The 19,188-nt window shown below is 31.9% G+C and overlaps 1 protein-coding gene across 3 annotated transcripts in view; it reads right to left on the reverse strand.

Moving 5' to 3' along the window:
• Positions 1–2,491: 2,491 nt before the first annotated feature.
• The window catches only part of LOC127155448 (ankyrin repeat and fibronectin type-III domain-containing protein 1), a 94,106-nt gene continuing 77,409 nt past the window's right edge, over positions 2,492–19,188 (reverse strand). For all 3 annotated transcript variants that reach the window (XM_051097642.1, XM_051097641.1, XM_051097643.1), the window contains 12 exons: positions 18,096–18,203; positions 17,517–17,616; positions 17,278–17,407; positions 16,561–16,680; positions 16,200–16,418; positions 12,885–13,051; positions 12,656–12,806; positions 9,831–9,999; positions 9,581–9,747; positions 8,901–9,105; positions 6,948–7,543; positions 2,492–4,897 (listed from right to left, as the gene is read on the reverse strand). In XM_051097642.1, coding sequence (XP_050953599.1) covers positions 4,559–4,897; positions 6,948–7,543; positions 8,901–9,105; positions 9,581–9,747; positions 9,831–9,999; positions 12,656–12,806; positions 12,885–13,051; positions 16,200–16,418; positions 16,561–16,680; positions 17,278–17,407; positions 17,517–17,616; positions 18,096–18,203 — 2,471 coding nt within the window. In that variant the 3' untranslated portion in view covers positions 2,492–4,558. The remainder of the gene's footprint in view (positions 4,898–6,947; positions 7,544–8,900; positions 9,106–9,580; positions 9,748–9,830; positions 10,000–12,655; positions 12,807–12,884; positions 13,052–16,199; positions 16,419–16,560; positions 16,681–17,277; positions 17,408–17,516; positions 17,617–18,095; positions 18,204–19,188) is intronic.

Below are 19,188 nucleotides of genomic sequence, written 5' to 3' on the forward strand. Positions count from 1 at the left end.
CCCTCTTGTGATTTTTAAGGTCATTAAACATCATCACGTTGATGCGACAGCATTTAGGCTTTTTGTTGAGGGAACCAGTGTGATGCAAACTTACAGGTTACAGGTTCAAAAGACTCTCTAAAAATAATCAGAATTTTGAGTTTATATCCCTCAATTCGATTTTTTATTCCGAATTCTAAGAAAAATAAAATTCTGAGTTTATATCTTGCAATTACAACTTTTTAATTCAAAATTCTAAGAAAAATAATCTGAATTTTGAGTTTATATCTCGCAATTCCATTTTTTTATTCCGAATTCTAATAAAAATTGAATTCTGAGTTTATGTCTCGCAATTCCAATTTTTAAATTCAGAATTCTAAGAAATATTAAATTATGAGTTTATATCTTGCAATTCCATTTTTTTAATTCCAAATTTAAAGAAAAACTCAGAATTCCAAGAAACACAGTCAGAATTCTGAGTTTATATCTCACAATTAAATTTTTTTATTCCGAATTTCAAGAAAAATAGTCAGAATTCTGAGTTTATATCTTGCAATTCCAATTATTATCCAGAATTCCAAGAAAAATAGCCAGAATTCTGAGTTTATATCTCGGGATTCCAATTTTTTTTACTCCAAATTCCAAGAAAAATTGTCAGAATTCTGAGTTTATATCTCAGGATTCCATTTTTTTTTACTCAGAATTCCAAGAAAAATAGTCTGAATACTGAGTTTATATTTCGCAATTCCAATTTTTTTATTCCAAATTCTAAGAAAAATAGCCAGAATTCTGAGTTTATATCTTGGGATTCCAATTTTTTTATTCCAAATTCTAAGAAAAATGGTCAGAATTCTGAGTTTATATCTCACAATTCCATTTTTTTTTTCCGAATTCCAAGAAAAATCGTCAGAATTCTGAATTTATATTTCACAATTCCAATTTTTTTATTCCAAATTCTAAGAAAAATAGAATTCTGAGTTTATATCTCACAATTCCAATTGTTTTATTCCGAATTCCAAGAAAAATGATCAGAATTCTGAGTTTATATCTCGCGATTCCAATTTTTTTTACTCAGAATTCCAAGAAAAACAGTCAGAATTCTGAGTTTATCTCACAATTCCAATTTTTATTCAAAATTCCAAGAAAATTAGTCAGAATTCTGAGTTTATCTGACAATTCCAATTTTTTCTTCAGAATTCCAAGAAAAATAGTCAGAATTCTGAGTTTATCTGACAATTCCAATTTTTTCTTCAGAATTTCTAAGAAAAATAGTCAGAATTCGGAGTTTATATCTCGGGATTCCAATTTTTTTTACTCCAAATTCCAAGAAAAATTGTCAGAATTCTGAGTTTATATCTCAGGATTCCATTTTTTTTTACTCAGAATTCCAAGAAAAATAGTCTGAATACTGAGTTTATATTTCGCAATTCCAATTTTTTTATTCCAAATTCTAAGAAAAATAGCCAGAATTCTGAGTTTATATCTTGGGATTCCAATTTTTTTATTCCAAATTCTAAGAAAAATGGTCAGAATTCTGAGTTTATATCTCACAATTCCATTTTTTTTTTCCGAATTCCAAGAAAAATCGTCAGAATTCTGAATTTATATTTCACAATTCCAATTTTTTTATTCCAAATTCTAAGAAAAATAGAATTCTGAGTTTATATCTCACAATTCCAATTGTTTTATTCCGAATTCCAAGAAAAATGATCAGAATTCTGAGTTTATATCTCGCGATTCCAATTTTTTTTACTCAGAATTCCAAGAAAAACAGTCAGAATTCTGAGTTTATCTCACAATTCCAATTTTTATTCAAAATTCCAAGAAAATTAGTCAGAATTCTGAGTTTATCTGACAATTCCAATTTTTTCTTCAGAATTCCAAGAAAAATAGTCAGAATTCGGAGTTTATCTGACAATTCCAATTTTTTCTTCAGAATTTCTAAGAAAAATAGTCAGAATTCGGAGTTTATATCTTGTAATTTCAATTTTTATTCAGAATTCCAAGAAATATAGTCAGAATTCTAAGTTTAGATCTCACAATTCCCTTTTTTTTTTCTTCAGAATTCCAAGAAAATACTTTCTATTTTTTCACCCTGTGGTGGAAACAGGCTTCCATAAAATACTGTATATTTAGAGTTAACTGTGAAACATTCAAATATATACTTATATTAGTAGTTTAAGAGTGTGTTCGAAACAACATTTGCAGTGCTTTATATGAGTGAATGCATTTCCTGTTTTCATGCTAACTGCATCTTCTAAATGGTGGTTGTTTCTTCAGGATTATGGGTAATATACAGTAATTCATGGGAATTCATTTATAAAACATGATTTCTTAAAATTAATTCTTAAAAAGTTTTAAAAAAGCTATTATTTCATGAAAAAAAATGTTATTTTTCCATTATCCGAGAGGTGTGGAGGATTTGACTGAATGTGAATCAGACAATAGCTGCTGGAGCTGTAAATAAAACACTCATATTAAAACATGTAGTAAACTACAAACACACACACACACACAGAGCAGCTGCTCAAAACTATGCTTTCATCAAATGGACAGCCATAAGACTATGAGCTCATGCTAGGAACATGTACACACAAACACACACACACACACACACAAACAGTCTTACGTCTCATGCCAAAACACACATCATCTGAAACAGCGTTTGTGTATCAGCTCGAGTGTGTATTTGTACATAATTCCATAAATCAACGTTCATCTGGAAGAGAAATCCGCTTCCGAGCTACAGTGTAAAATATTATTGCACCAAAACGTTTACTTCGCGCTTGTGTGTGTCCGTCAGTCGTCAAACAGACACAGTAAACACAATATCCAGAAGAAATTCACCGCACTACAACAAGAAGTGAACGCTCCTCAAATGCTACTCAAAGCAACACAAATGAACAGTAGAAACAGGAAGAGTCAGTCAAAACTCTAGGGCAAAGGTCCGTATTGTTCGTTCAGTCCAAAGTGACTGTCCGCAAACGATCAAAACAAAGTTTAACATCACTCTTCATTTGGATAAAGCTTCAGTTCTGGTGATGCGTTCAGTGTAGACTCGTTCTCAAGTGCATCGGTTATAGAAAGGTTCAGTGATTCAATGGAGTATTCACAGTTTGGATAAGTCCGTCGCTTACGTGTACAATTTGGTGGAAGGGTTTAACGGTATCCTGAGGAAGAATGCATTGACCAAAAAAATCATGACGTAACGTTTGTTCGGTGATTTCAAACCACCGTTGGCGAGCTGTAAACATTTCACTTCGGAATACGTATGGAAGAGCTTCTGTCTAGACTGAACTTACACCATCTGGTTAAAGTGGCACTAAATCAAGCAAGCAAATAAAGTGAAATTGTAGTGTTACATGTGATGTAACCAGTTAAAGTCAACATGAAATGCCATTCTTAATCAATTGTACCTCAGTAGTGTGATGGATTTCCAAGTGAATTTTTTTTCTAAGAGAAAAAGAGCACTGCAAAAAAATTTTTTTTTCCTGAAACTGTTCCTGAAATTCACAAAATTGTATATATTTTATATAATTTCCTCTATGATATACATATCTATATATATATATATAAACTGTTCCTGAAATTCACAAAAAATGTATATATTTTATATAATGTTATCTATTACACACACATATATATATATATATATATATATATATATACACACACATACACATATATATATATATATATATATAACCTGTTCCTAAAATTCACACAATTTTTTATATATTTTATATAATTTTATCTATTATATATATACACATATATATCAACTGCTCCTGACATTCACAAAAATTGTATATATTTTATATAATTGTATCTATCTATCTATCTATCTATCTATCTATCTATCTATCTAAAATTGGTGTATAAACAATTTTAAATTTTAAGTCTCTTCTCCTCACCAAGGTTGCATTTATTTGTTCAAAAATACTGTAAAAACAGTAAAAAAAAAGTCAAATATTATTAATATTTAAAATATGTAAATATATAGTAAAATGTAATTTATTTCTGTGATCAAAGCTGAATTTTCAGCATCATTACTCCAGTTTTCAGTGTCACATGATCCTTCAGAAATCATTCTAAAATGCTGCTTTGCAGCTCAAGAAACATTTACGATTATTCTCAGTGTTAAAAACAGCTGTGGCTTCATATTTTTGTGGAAACTGTGATATATTTTATTTTTCAGGATTCTTTGATGAATAGAAAGTTAAAAAGAATAGCATTTATTTAAAATAAATAATAATTATATATGTATTTAGTGTCATTTTGATGAATGCTGGGCATTATAGTAAGGAGTAAACTGATAATACATCAGTTTTGATTTCATGTTGACTTTAACTCTTATTAGTGATTGATCAGTACTTTTCTCATAAGGTTAACGTGATTATAACCCAGTGTAGGTGAGCAGATCAGTCCTGGTGAACCCGCTTCGCAAATCATGAACCTTAAGACCTTGTGAAGTAATTCAAAAATGAATGAACAAGTAGCAAAAACACCAAAACTTCAGTAGTCTGTGCACTTTAGCCAGTGTGTGTGTGCATGTGTGTGTATTTACACGTTGTAGCGATCAAACAGTCGTGGCTCTGCTGTACTGCAGCGCGAGCGGTGAATACTCCTTGAAGCGGACGCAGAGTTTGCCGCGTGTCCATGGGTTTTGTAGCGTGAGCGGGCAGAAATCGTCCTGTAGCCATTTCTCTCTGCCCTCCACCAGCAGGACCAGGCCGAAGTGCTCGAGCTGCTCGCTGCCGTACACGCACACCTCAGACGCGCAGGACGGGTATCCGCACTGACCCGCCACACACGTGCACTGCTGCGCCGCTTTCTGCAGGTGATGGCACACGGCGTTGATCTCCTGGACCACCAGACGAACCATCTCTTTAGCCGACGTCTCCGGAGTCACGCGTAACTACAAACACAGATAAACACAAACATATGAATCAGCAGACTAAACAGTCTGTTTAGTAAACTGGAGTAAACTATGGTTAGGTGTTTTGCTCAAACATACTATGGTAATAACTCACAAGCAACTTTATGGTTATCGGAACTGAACTGAGGATTTAAATTTCTATTTAATTCCTGAATATGAAAATATAACAACCAGAATGCAGAATCATATTATGTATTTACAGTTACAGTTTTTGTGGTTAATATTTTTATTTAGATTTTATTTTATATTATCACATAAAGTTTAGTAATTTTGTTGTGTTTTTGTCATTTTTATTAGTTTTATTTAACTAAAATAATTTAGTCTTAATTATTTTGGTTATTTCTTGGCTACTAACTGAAATAAATTTTTTAAATTTTATTTAAGTTAAAGTTTTTTTATTTATTTTAATTAACAGAAAGTTTGGGAAACAAACTTAAAAACTAAATAAAAAGATAGCCAAATAAATTACAACAACAATAATAAATAATAATAACAATAATTTTGTGTTCCATTGTGAAATGAAAAACAACAGCCACAAATGTAAGAATATTCAATAAATACTCATTTTTTTATTTACAGTTTTGTTGTTAATATTTTTATTTAGATTTTATTTTATATTATCACATAAAGTTTAGTAATTTTGTTGTGTTTTTGTCATTTTTATTAGTTTTATTTAACTAAAATAATTTAGTCTTAATTATTTTGGTTATTTCTTGGCTACTAACTGAAATAAATTTTTTAAATTTTATTTAAGTTAAAGTTTTTTTATTTATTTTAATTAACAGAAAGTTTGGGAAACAAACTTAAAAACTAAATAAAAAGATAGCCAAATAAATTACAACAACAATAATAAATAATAATAACAATAATTTTGTGTTCCATTGTGAAATGAAAAACAACAGCCACAAATGTAAGAATATTCAATAAATACTCATTTTTTTATTTACAGTTTTGTTGTTAATATTTTTAATTAGATTTTATTTTATATTATCACATTTCAGTTAAAGTTTAGTAATTTTGTTGTGTTTTTGTCATTTTTATTAGATTTATTTAATGTGCGTATATTGTTTTTAATAGTTATAATATATTAGTTTTTATTTATTATTTATTTTATTTAGTTTAAATTGTTTTGGATATTTCTCGGCTACTAACTGAAATAAGTTTTTACATTTTTATTTCAGTTTACTTTATTTTAATTAACAAAAATGCTTTTAATGCTTTTAGTTACTTATAATAACCCTGAATAATATAATATAATATAATATAATATAATGACTAAAATTGAATAAAAGTCCCATAAAATTCACATGCCTTTTGGGTTATACGTAATATTTCCAAAAATATTAAATGCAACTAATTAAATATTTATTTAGTATAAAGTATTAAGCATTTACATATATGGTATACATTTATATTCTATTTATATATAATAATTAGAGAAAATAGACCATGATAAAAGAATACTTAATTTTGAAAATTCTAGGATTTAGTCAATTTAACAAATACATTTAATATATTTAATAAATATAATTTCAATTAAAATATGCAAAAATTTAATCAATATAACCAGTACATTTACATTAAAAACACAAAATGAAATGTACTATTTTATTACATTTTTAAAAAATATATTTATTAAATATAATTTAAATTAAATTATACTAGAATTTAGACAAAATAAGCAATACATTTACATTAAAATAAACAAAATGAACTGTACTATATATTTTTTTTAAATATATTTAATAAATATAATTTAGATTAAAATATGCCAGAATTTAGTCAATATAAATTTGTTTACTTCCGAGAATGTTTAGAGAAACATGTCTAACATGTAAATCAGGGAATAAACAGGCATAACTCATTAAAATATAATGAAAAATAAAACAAAACCTGTGGGTGTGAAGGTTTAAATTTAATTCCTCTTTCTGTCATTTCTATTTCAATTGCAAATACAACTTCATGTAGGAATAATTACATTTAAATTCACCCTAAAGCACCCTGAGCTCATCTGAACACAATCACTCACTTTGACACTGGTTTCTTTGGGTAGGCCGGTGCGGTATTGTGGGTACACTCTCAGTGTGCTGTGGCACGGCCTATGAGGGGATGAACCGGCAGAGTGGGTGGAGAGTCGCTGGACGCCGCTGTCCTCCGATAGGGTGCGCACAGGCACAGGGCGGGGCTCGAGGGCGGAGAAGCAGAGGTCGAAGGAGGAGGGGCGTGTCCATCGCTTTTGACTGGAGGAGCTGGTGGGTGTGGTTGGCATGGAGACGGGAGGCGGGTACTCCAGACTGCTGGTGCGGACGCACAGCGCCGTTCTCTTCTCTGTGACCCGCAGCAGTTCGATCTGACGGCTCGGCAGGATGAAGTCGCTATCGAACGCGCTCACGTGTTCGCGTCTGCTCATCCCTCCTCCGGTCTGCAGCACGTCCGGCTGTGAGGATCGAGGCGAGGACTGCGAGGAGGAGGAAGGGTGTGTGGATGTTACGGATCTGAAGCTGGTAGGAGACGGTGGAATCAGGTCCAGTTCTCTGGTGCTCTGGGCCACACTGGAGCTGTACTCGCTATCGGTGGTGAGGAACACCTCCGATGAGTTATCCTCATCCGACAGACCGTGGGAATCTTGGGAAAGCCAGAAAGAGAGACTTCTCAAAGGAATAGTTCACTTAAAAATGAAAATTTGACCATTACTTACCCCAGTTCCCCAATTTATATACATATATGGGTTTTTTTCATATTGACCATAGCTTTTTTTTGTTTATAATTAAGTAAATAATTAATTAATTAATAAAGAAATAAAAAGATAACAAAATTTAAAAAATAAATAAAATGTATTGTATTAAATAAAAATTAAATAAAGTGTATTACATAAAAATAATAATAAAATAATGATAACAGTAATAATTTTGTGTTCTGCAAAAAAAAAAAAAAAAAAAAAAAAAAAAAAAAAAAAAAACATTTAGATTTGGAATAACACAAGGGTAAAGAAATATTACAAAATTTCTTCAAGATTTTTTTTTTAATTTATGCAAATAATATAATAAAATTAAATTTTGCTTAAAAAAAATAAAACAACTCAAAGTCTACAATTACAGCCATACTCTTTATTATTTAATAAATACTCTTTTTCTATTTTACAGTAAAATATTACAATACAGTAACAGTATTATACTGTAATTAAACAAAATAGCATTTTTGTTTTATTTGTGAATTAAGTAATAACTGTGGATTTTTAAAGCCACAAATCTTTTCTTTTTTTTTGTCTAACAAAAAAGTTTAGGAAACAAACTTAAAAACTACACAAAAAGACTAAAAATAAATAAATAAAGAAAATGTATTTACTTAAATAAAAATGTAATAAATATTACTACATAAAACTAATAATACAATAATAATAATTTTGTGTTCCATATTGAAATGAAGAGAGACAGCCATAAATATCAATATTAAAATGTAAAAATAAAAATATTCAGTAAATACACATTTTTTTATTTTACAATAAAATATTAAATTTTTATTCTGTTATTATTATTATTATTAATATTATTTTTATTAGTGAAATAAGTGTGAATTTTCATAGCCATATATTTTTTTTCTTTTTGTCTGACAAAAAGTTTGGGAAACAAACTTAAAAACTAAACAAAAAGATAAAAAAATTAAATAAAATAAAACCTACAATTTATTTTATTAAAATTATTAAAATTTTATAATAAAAAAATTATAATAATAATAGTAATTTTGTTCCACTGCGAAATGAAGAACGAGACACAAATATTAGTATTAAAATGTAAAAATAAAACTATTCAATAAATACTATTTTTTTATTTTACAGTAAAATATTACAACATAATACCATAGTTTTTATTTGCAATCACACAATATAGCAATTTAGTTTTTATTTTGTAATTTTTGGATTTTTTTTTATTTTTATAAACATGATGATCTGATGTCTGGTGTTTCTGTGATCACTCTCTCTCACCGTTGTGTTTGCGTGTGCTCTCCGGTGACGGGGTCGGTGAGGGCAGGTAGTCCATCTGAGAGGAAGTGGAAGCTGGTTTTTCAGGAATACTCTCTTTGGAGAAGTCAATAATCCAGCCCAGACTCACTCCAGAGCTCTGATGCTTATACCGGGCCGACTGGAGAACCACCATCCACCGCGCATCACGCCACAGGTCCTCCAGATGCTGAAAATCAACACAAATAAACAAGATATTCTGATCCAAACACTCAATTATTAAGAAGAAATAGCAAAAACAGCAGAATATCACAAGATAAAGGCTTGTTTTTGTGAGAATATTACAGAAGAAATTAAATATTAGGATCAAATGAAAAAAAGTAAAAACGTAACACATTATTTTTTTTCATTTAGATATTTTAACTGAACAATTAGACAAAAATACTCATTAAAAATAGTCTTTTTTGCAGTGTAGCAGTGTAGTTTAATAGGAGAGTGTCAAACATAAATCCTAAATGTCTTAAAGTAGACGACTCAGCACACTGATCACATGGGCTGATCTATTAAAGATGATACTGTAAATGCCCGCAGTTGAACAGTTTGTTCTGATTTTTATTGCGGGTTAACTGTCATCAGTTACACCTATGAAAGCTGAACTGGAGCGGCGGCCTGCCAGTGTTGAATTGCACAGAGGACAGAAATACCTGCAAATACTCCTCAACCTGCTGATGTTTCTGCTTGGCGGCGAAGAGCTCGGACTCGGAGAACGCCTCGCGCAAAGTCTGCTGGGACATCAGCGACTCCAGAGCCAGCAGCGCCGACACGCGGCAGTACAGGCCGATGAAACTGGGGCAGTACGCCTCGAAGTGAACTACGCAGACAGAGAGTGAGCGCACGGTGGGGACGGGACAGAAGATACATGTGGGTGAACGTGTTTGAGGTGTTCGGTCTCACCTAATTCAAAGATTTGCAGCGGCAGGGTGAAGAATCCAGAGCGCGGCGAGCAGAGATGATTCTGTCCGGGAGGAGAACACACCTCCTCACACGGTGGGAGGAGCAACAGGAAGGACACGCCCCCTCCCAACTCTACTACCTCCTTCACATACACACGGAAATCCTGTGCCTGACGGATGAGGAAAAGGAGAAATATTAGTATTTGCAGTATCGCAGGTTCTTTAAAGAATCATTTTTTTACTTTATAGGTTTATATGGCACATGGTTTTGGAAATTAAACTAGTCTTCATTCTAGTATATTCAGATCAGTTTATTGGTTTAGGTTTTTATTCACTAAATTCTAAAACACTATTTGTGGTTCATTATGACACTTTTTAAAAGAAACGAATACTTTTATTCAGGAAAGATGCATTAAATTGGTCAAAAGTGACAATAAAACACTATTTGTGGTACATTATGGCACTTTTATGGCCCAAGGATGCATTAAATTAACCAAAAGTGACAGTAAAACACGTTTTTTGCAGAAAAATATTACTTTCATTGAAAAGGTTGCATTAAATGGATCATTAATGTCATTAAAACACTATTTATGGTACATCACGGCACTTTTTTTTTAAAGAAAATAATACTTTAATGCCCCAAGCGTGCATTAAATTAATAAAAAGTGACAGTAAAACACTATTTGCAGTACATTATGGCACTTTTTTTTTTAAAGAAATGAACACTTTTATTCAGAAAGGATGCATTAAATTGGTCAAAAGTGACAGTAAATCACTATTTGTGGTACATTATGGCACTTTTTTAAAGAAATTTAGATTTTTATGGCAGAAGGATGCATTAAATTAATCAAAAGTGACAATAAAACACTTTTTTTGCAGAAAAATATTACTTTTATTGAGAAAAGGTTGCATTAAATGGATAATTAATGTCATTAAAACACTATTTATGGTACATCATGGCACTTTTTTAAAGAAAATAATACTTTTATGCATCAAGGATGCATTAAATTAATAAAAAGTGACAGTAAAACACTATTTGTGGTACATTATGGCACTTTTTTTTAAAGAAATTAAAACTTTTATTCAGAAAGGATGCATTAAATTGGTCAAAAGTGACAGTAAAACACTTTTTTTTTTTGTATTTGCGGTACATTACAGGACTTTTTTTTTAAAAGAAATTTAGATAATTTAGATAATTAGATAATTTAGATAATTAATGTCATTAAGATAATTAATGTCATTAAAACACTATTTATGGTACATCATGGCACTTTTTTTTAAAGAAAATAATACTTTTATGCCCCAAAGATGCATTAAAATAATCAAAAGTGACAGTAAAACACTATTTGCAGTACATTATGGCACTATTTTTTTTGCAGAAAATAATACTTTTATTAAAAAAGTTGCATTAAATCGATCAGTAATGTGATTGAAACAATATTTATGGTATTTTATGGCACTTTTTAAAAATAAATGAATATTTTTATTTTGAAAAGATGCATTTAATTGATCAAAAGTGACAGTAAAACACTATTTGTGGTACATTATGACCATTTTTTGCAGAAATTAACACTTTTATTAAGAAAGGATGCATTAAATCGATTATTAATGTCATTAAAACACCATTTATGGTACATTAAAAAATACTTTTATTCAGAAAGAATTTTTAAAATTGATTAAAAGTGACAGTAAAACAGTATTTGTGGTACACTGTGACATTTATGTTGAGGAAATTAATACTTTTATTCAGAAAGGATTTTTTAAATTGATTATAAGTGACAGTAAAACACTATTTGCAGGACACTTTTGACACTTTTTTTTAAAAGAAATTAATATTTTTATTAAAATCGATCATTAAAACACCATTTATGGTACATTACTAATGTACACTTTTTAAAACAAATTAATACTTTTATTTAGAATGGATGCATTAAATTGATCAAAAGTGACATTAAAACACTATTTGTGGTATATTCTGACACTTTTTTTTAAAGAAATTAATAGTTTTATTTAGAAAGGATGCTTTAAATCAGTCAAAAGTGACAGTAAAATAAAATTTATGGTACATTATGCCACTTTTTTGCAGAACTTAATATTTTTATTCAGCAAGGATGCATAAACTGATCAAAAGCGACAGTAAACACTATTTGTGGTACATTATGGCACTTTTTTTTAAAAGGAAAATTGATACTTTTAGTCAGTAAGGATGCACTAAATGAATCAAAAGTGACAGTAAACACTATTTGCAGGATATTCCAGCACTTTTAATGAATACTTTTATTCAAAAAAGGATGCTTTAAATCGATCATTAATGACAGTAAAACACTATTTGTGGTACATTATGGCACTTTTTAGAGGAATTACCACTTTTATTCAGAAAGGATGCATAAAAAATTGATCAAAAATGACAGTAAAACACTATTTATGTTACATCATGACAATGTTTTGCAGAAATGAATACTTTTATTTAGAAAGGACACATTAAATCGATCATTAATGATATTAAAACACTATTTAGGGCACATTTTTTAAAATAAATTAACACTTATTACGAAAAGGACCTTTTAAAGTGATCAGAAGTGACAGTAAAACACTATTTGCTGTACATTGTGACAATTTTGGGAAGAAATTAATACTTTTATTCAGAACAGATTGCATTAAATCGATTATTGATGTCATTAAACCACTATTTAAGGTAAATGATGGCACTTTTTTAAAAGAAATTAATACTTTATTCAGAAAGGAATGCATTAAATAAACGGAATTCATTTGCTTGTGCAATTAAACTAATTGCGTGTCTATGTGTGGATGTGTAAATGCACACACCTGGTGGTTGGGAATGTTGATGTGGGCGAGTAAATCTTTAGCTGCGGTCCGCAGGTCCAGTAGGAGGCGATGTGGAGCGCTCTGGACATCGTCGCACACCTTCGCGCTGTCCTCCAGCGAACTCAGCGACTGAAGCCACTGCCATTCTTCTCTACGAAACAAACATGCATAATAATAACACACAGGTATTAAGACATCCGTGTGCATAACAACCATAAACGCGTCATACCTGGAGACGTGGCCGTTGTCTCGTATTTTGACGTGGCACAGTACGTTTGGGTGTTTGTGTGACACGAGCATCCTGATCTGGTCCACTGAGGTGTACAGCTTCAGGTAACCCAGATATAAACCTGGAGACAGACACTTCCTGCTGCGCCGGTGATACGCCAGCTTCTCCTGCACACCAACAGCTCATTAGAAAAACTTGAACGTGTAGAAAATCTCATGAAACCTGTCAAGAACACGTCCAGGATCGAAATTCATTCCAAAAACAGGTGAAATAAACATGACGTGTTATTACTGCTTCTCTGGAATACCTTATTCTGATTATTCATGCTCAAATAAACCTGAATATGTGAATAACTGACCGTTCGCCTGGGAAAGTGTGTGAAAATGAAAAAAATAAACTTAACTCATATCAGCGTTTTTAACTTATTCCTATACGTCAATGCATATATTTTTTGATTAAGGAGGAAAATGTACAGCCAAATGGTCTTTATTGCTAAATCAAAACCTAGGATTGATCAGGACTGCTTTGCAATTATTTTTCATTCAAAAAAAATAATTAAAAAAAAATAATAATAAAATGTATGTGTTTTTAAGATTATTTGTGAGATTTTTTATGACAATTAAACTTTTTTTTTATTAAATTACATTTTTTAATGCACATTTTTTATTACATTTTGTATGACAGTTACACTTTTTTATATTTTTTTATTTTAATTTTATTCCTATAACTATATGCATACACATACACACACATTTCATTTGTAAAGTATTTACCCACTGCAAAATGCAAAAAATATACATTTAAAAAAATATTACAGGTCAATTAATATATATTTTATTTATAAAATAAATGTTACAATTTTTAAAATTTTATATAAAAAATTCCTGAAATATATTTACACAGTATTTACACATAAGGCATATTTGTTAAACTGCTGATTTCTTCTAATACACAAAAAACAAAAAACAAACAAAAAAAAACATTACTATACAAACACAAACAGTACAAACAGTAATAAGAAATTAATAATAAATAATTAATAATAATAATAACAGAAAAGAAAAAAAATACATATACATATATACATATATATATATATATATATATATATGATTTCTTCAAATTAAGAATAAACAAAAAAACATTGCAATACAAACACAAACAGTACAAACAAACAGTAATAAGAAATATAATTAATAATAATAATATCAGAAAAAAAATATATATAAATAAAAATATATATATATAAATAAAAGGAGTTACCAAAAAAAGCATTACAGTAGTGAGGACAAGATGGGTTTAAGTTTAATGAAAATATTTTCAAAATCCAAACATCTTAAATAATGTCTTCAAAATCAGCTTCATTGTCTTAATTAAAAAAGTAAACTGATCAAAAGTGACATTAAAACACAATATAAGCAACAAAATAATCTTAACTCATATCAGCTTTTTAAACTTTTTCCTTTATGTCCATGGATATATTTTTGATTAAGCAGGAAAATGTACAGCCAAACAGATGTTATTGCAAAATAAAAACCCAGGACTGATCAGGGCTGCTTTGCAATTATTTTTCGTTCAAATACATAAATAAACAAACAAACAAACAAATAAATAAATAAATAAATAAAATTAATGTATATTTTAAGACTATTTTGCGTTGTGACATTATTTTTATGACAATTAATTTTTTTAAATTAAATTTTTAAATCTAAATTCACATTTATTACTCAATTTTTTAATGACAATTACACTTTTTTTAATATTTTTTTTGTTTTATTCTTATTACTATAATGTGAGGGAGATACATACACACACAAACACACATATGCATGTGTATATATATATATATATATATATATATATATATATATATAAAAATACATATAAATTTCATTTGTAAAGCAATGAACCAAAATCCAAACATCTTAAATAATGTCTTTAAAATCATCTTAATTTTCTTCATTTAAAATAATAATATCTTATTTTTCTTTAGATTTGGAGGTAAAATACGACTTTAAATTTAATCGCACAAGATACACAGTGTCTGGAACATTCTGTGTGGAGTCTGAATGATATGGAATGGAAAAATGGCCAAACACACATACACAGAGGTATGAAGAACTTCCTGCAATAGCCCTAAATTGACCCACGTTTATCATTTCTAAACTATTTGACTGAGAGACTGACTCTGGAGCCATGTGGTTGTTGAGCTGTGGAACCACTTTCACCACACACACACACACACACACGCACACACACACAAGGCTTCACCGCAGGGAAAATCTGAGCCGCTCAGACAAAACATCATTTTGACACAGAGGCTGATGTTCCCGAGCCAGAGCCGTTCCAAACACACGATCAGCGGCGGGTGAAGTGTTTACAGCGCTCAGACTAAATCATCAGCTGAACAATGCTACTGTTATACTCCCACAATTCACGGCACTCCAGGAACAAGAGCGAGGAATACAGAAGCTAGCGGCCGCTAAATGTTTTTTTCCACTTATTTTCAGCCTTTGGATTCAGAGTCTGAAACCTGTTGAGCTAAAGCATTTGTTCACCCAAAGATGAACAAATTATGTAATTTTCTCTCCCAAGTTGTTTTGAATCCATAATGCTTTCTGAAATTAAATACACCGCATCAAAATGAGTCACGCCAGGCTTGACGTCAATAACGAGACACTAGAAACTCAATGGTGTTTGACGTCAAACCAGGCACGACGCGTCCTGGCAACAAAATGACTGTCTAAATGCAAAGTTTGGACACGCTAGACTGAATTTATGTTTCTCATTATTCTAAAAATGAGTTTTGTACATAAATATACAGTACTTGAAAAGCTATGATTTGTACATGCTTTAATTAAAGTCTCTTCTGCTCACCAAGGCTGCATTTATGTGCTCAAAAATGGGAAATATTATTACAATTTGAAAGAACTTTTTTTCTGTGTGAATACATTTTAAAATGTAATTTATTTCTGTGATCAAAGCTGAATTTTCAGCATCATTACTCCAGTCTATAGTGTCACATGATCAAAGCAATACAGGTGTTTTCAACACTGATAATAATAAGATTCTTGAGCAGCAAATCAGCACATTAGAATGATTTCTGATCACGTGACACTGAAGACTGGAGTAATGATGCTGAAAATTCAGCTTTGCATCACAGGAATAAATTACATTTTAAAATATATTCACATAGAAAACAGATAATTCGAATTGTAATAATATTTCACAATTTTACTGAATTTCTGTACGTAAAAGGGAGCAGTTATTGTGTCTGTGACACATCCACAGTGTTTCAGTGTTTAAAGCACTCACATGCAGTGTGGTGAGAAGCGTCTCCAGTGCACTGGGCTCGTCTGATGAAGAAGAGGAAGATCTACGCTGCAGCTGGAATTTACTGACGGGAATCCAGCGCACGCCTTCCAGCGGCGCACACGCGCTCACGTCCTTCATCAGCACCAACACCGCGTTACCATTCTTGTCCTTGATGGGCTCAAAATACACCTGTCCCAGATCCACGGTGCCGAGGAGCGCCTGCACAATAAATCAAAATCAGCTTTACCTCAAGATATATGTTAGAGTGTAAATAAATCTCAACTTCAGCGACAGTTTGATGATGCAAATCACTAAGAGGTTTGGTTAGCATGATGCAGTTATAGTATTAGTGACTGTAGACCTGCAGCTGTGCAGCCGCCTGCAGCAGTTTGAGGCGCGTCTGAAGCGTGCAGGAACTGGAGGCGTGTGCAGGACTGATGCACTGCTGCATCCAGGTGAGCTCCTCCCACAGATGTGACACCTGTCAGTGCACGTCACCATAGAGACAATGTTTAAAATTCAAATGTTAATACTGTATGATTCTGTGTGAATTTAGTTGTATTTTAACATTAATCTCTTTAGCAAAGTGAAATACATTTAATGTATTTGTTATATTTAAATGTCCGTGTAGTTTTGGCATTTTAAAATACTATTTTGAAAAAAAAGTTGGAGAGAAAAACATATAATCTTATATAAACTTAAATGTCATGTAAATAATGTAAAATTTGCTAAATAAAATACATATTTACATTTTTTTTTATAGAAATGTGTCCTTATATTTCATATTTGTTGTTTCTATATTACATTTTTATGTTTTTCATATATTATTTTTTAACAATGTGAAATAAGTGTAATTTATTAGTTACATTTAATCTTTACATACATAATGCATATTTTTATAATTTTCAAATTATGTATAAATCTCAATTTTAAAAAATGGACCCTTATGACTGACATATACTAACTAAAAATGTGACTAAAACTAAACTGCTGGCAATGCACCTTACCAAACAAGTACTATGACAAAACTTCTCATTGATTATTACAAAGCTAAACAGAGCGTGCACCACTTTATTACCTTCGTAAACCAGAGTAAATCCTGTGCGTGACAGCTGTACGAGTCGTCCACCTCAACGACAGGCAGCTGATCCTCTGGAGTCACCAGAACGTTTTCATCTTTATAAAATATACAGGCCAGATAAAGGCCTCTACAGAGAGGAACAGAGAGAATATCATAGATAATGCAAGACATGGTGTGTTGAGAGCATCCAACATTGCAGCAGCCATTTCTGCTGTTTTGTTGTCGTTTTCTCTCACCTTTTCAGATTTTTGACAAATTTGCTGGTGGGCTGGAAGAGGTGCCTCAGACTTTTAGACACAGAGTGTTTCCTGGTGTTCGACGGGGCTTTGCATTGTTCTAAACACACAGAGAGGTCACTGACAGTCATGTAGAGAAGTTCAGATGTGCAGTTTTAGCTTTCAGATGAAATGATAAATCACTAATAGTATTTGCTACAGCCAGCAGTGAGAAGTTGGTGAAGATTTGGAGTGAGAAGTCGGAGAAGTGTTTCTCTAAAGGCCTGTTTGTAGTTTAATTAGAGTTTAATGACCAGTGTTGAGACAGAAGTGAGCAGATGGTGATTTATTCATAGTGTATGTGTTTTACTTACTACAGTCCAGTCTAATATATCTCATTTAACTCAGTGAAAAAGCCCTCAGCGCTAATGCCCTAAAACCAACAAACAGGATCCCTGGCATCGCCCCGCAGAGACCTGCATACTCCAGCCCTCCGAAATATTAACTCAGCATTTGTTTTAAAATGCTGTAATATTTGTGGCTGTGGCTCGGCGTGAATTAGGAGGGTTTCATTCAGGTCCAGTGTGAGTGAGTGTTTACCGTGGCAGGCACAGTGACGGTGTGCTCCTTTAATTTGCCCCAGGAGCTGCTCTAATGCCTCTTTCAGACCCTGCTGGCGGGGCGGAAGGCCGTCCACCTCCCTCCAACCTACAGAAACAGACAGAAACCAGTGCATCATGGGTATAAACAACAGATGCATATGAAAAATCTGAAGGTCTTTCAACGCTCTGGGAGGTTGGTCTGAGTGGTTTTCCTATGGTAAATGGTGTTTGCCAATGTAAAAGCTGCTGGCACAATGTTAAGGTGTTGCTATGCAGTTGCTAGGGTGTTGTGGGTGGTTACTAGGTGATTTCTTATGGTAAATGTTTTTTCCACATGCAGAAGTTGCCAGGAAAATGCTAAGGTGTTGCTCTGCAGTTGCTAGGGTATTGTGGGTAGTTTCCAGGGTATTGTTAGGTGGTTACTATAGTGTTCTGGGTGTTTGCTTGGTGATTTCATATGGTAACAGGTGCTTGCCCATGCAAAAATTGGCAAAATAAAGTTAAGGGGTTGCTATGGAGCTGCTAGGGTGTTGTGGATGGTTTTCAGGGCATTGTTACATGGTTGCTATGGTGTTGTAGGTGGTTACTATGTGATTTCTTATAGTGATTTCTATAGTTTCTATATAGTATGTTTTTTCCCAGACAAATGCTAAGGTGTTGCTATGCAGTTGCTAGGGTATTGTGGGTGGTTTCCAGAGCACTGCTAGTTGTTGCTATGGTTTTCTGGGTGGTTGTTCAGGCATTACTAAGATGTGCTGGTTGGTTGCTAAGCAATTTCCTATGGTAAAAGTTTTTTTCCCCATGCAAAAGTTGCCAGAACAGTGCTAAGGTGTTACTATGCAGTTTCTAGGGTATTGTGGGTGTTTCCCTTGGTGATTTCTTATGGTAACAAGTGTTTGCCCATGCAAAAAATGCCAAAATGATGCTAACACGTTGCCATGCAGTTGCTAGGGTGTTGTGGGTAGTTTCCAGGGCATTGCTAGATGGCTGCTAGGTGATTTATTATGGTAAATGGTGTTTGCCCATTTAAACTTTGCCAGAACAATGCTATGGTGTTGCTATGCAGTTGCTAGGGTCTTGTGGGTGGTTTC

The sequence above is a fragment of the Labeo rohita genome, chromosome 24, assembly GCF_022985175.1.
Source record: "Labeo rohita strain BAU-BD-2019 chromosome 24, IGBB_LRoh.1.0, whole genome shotgun sequence".
In the NCBI taxonomy this organism is placed as follows: Eukaryota; Metazoa; Chordata; class Actinopteri; order Cypriniformes; family Cyprinidae; genus Labeo; species Labeo rohita.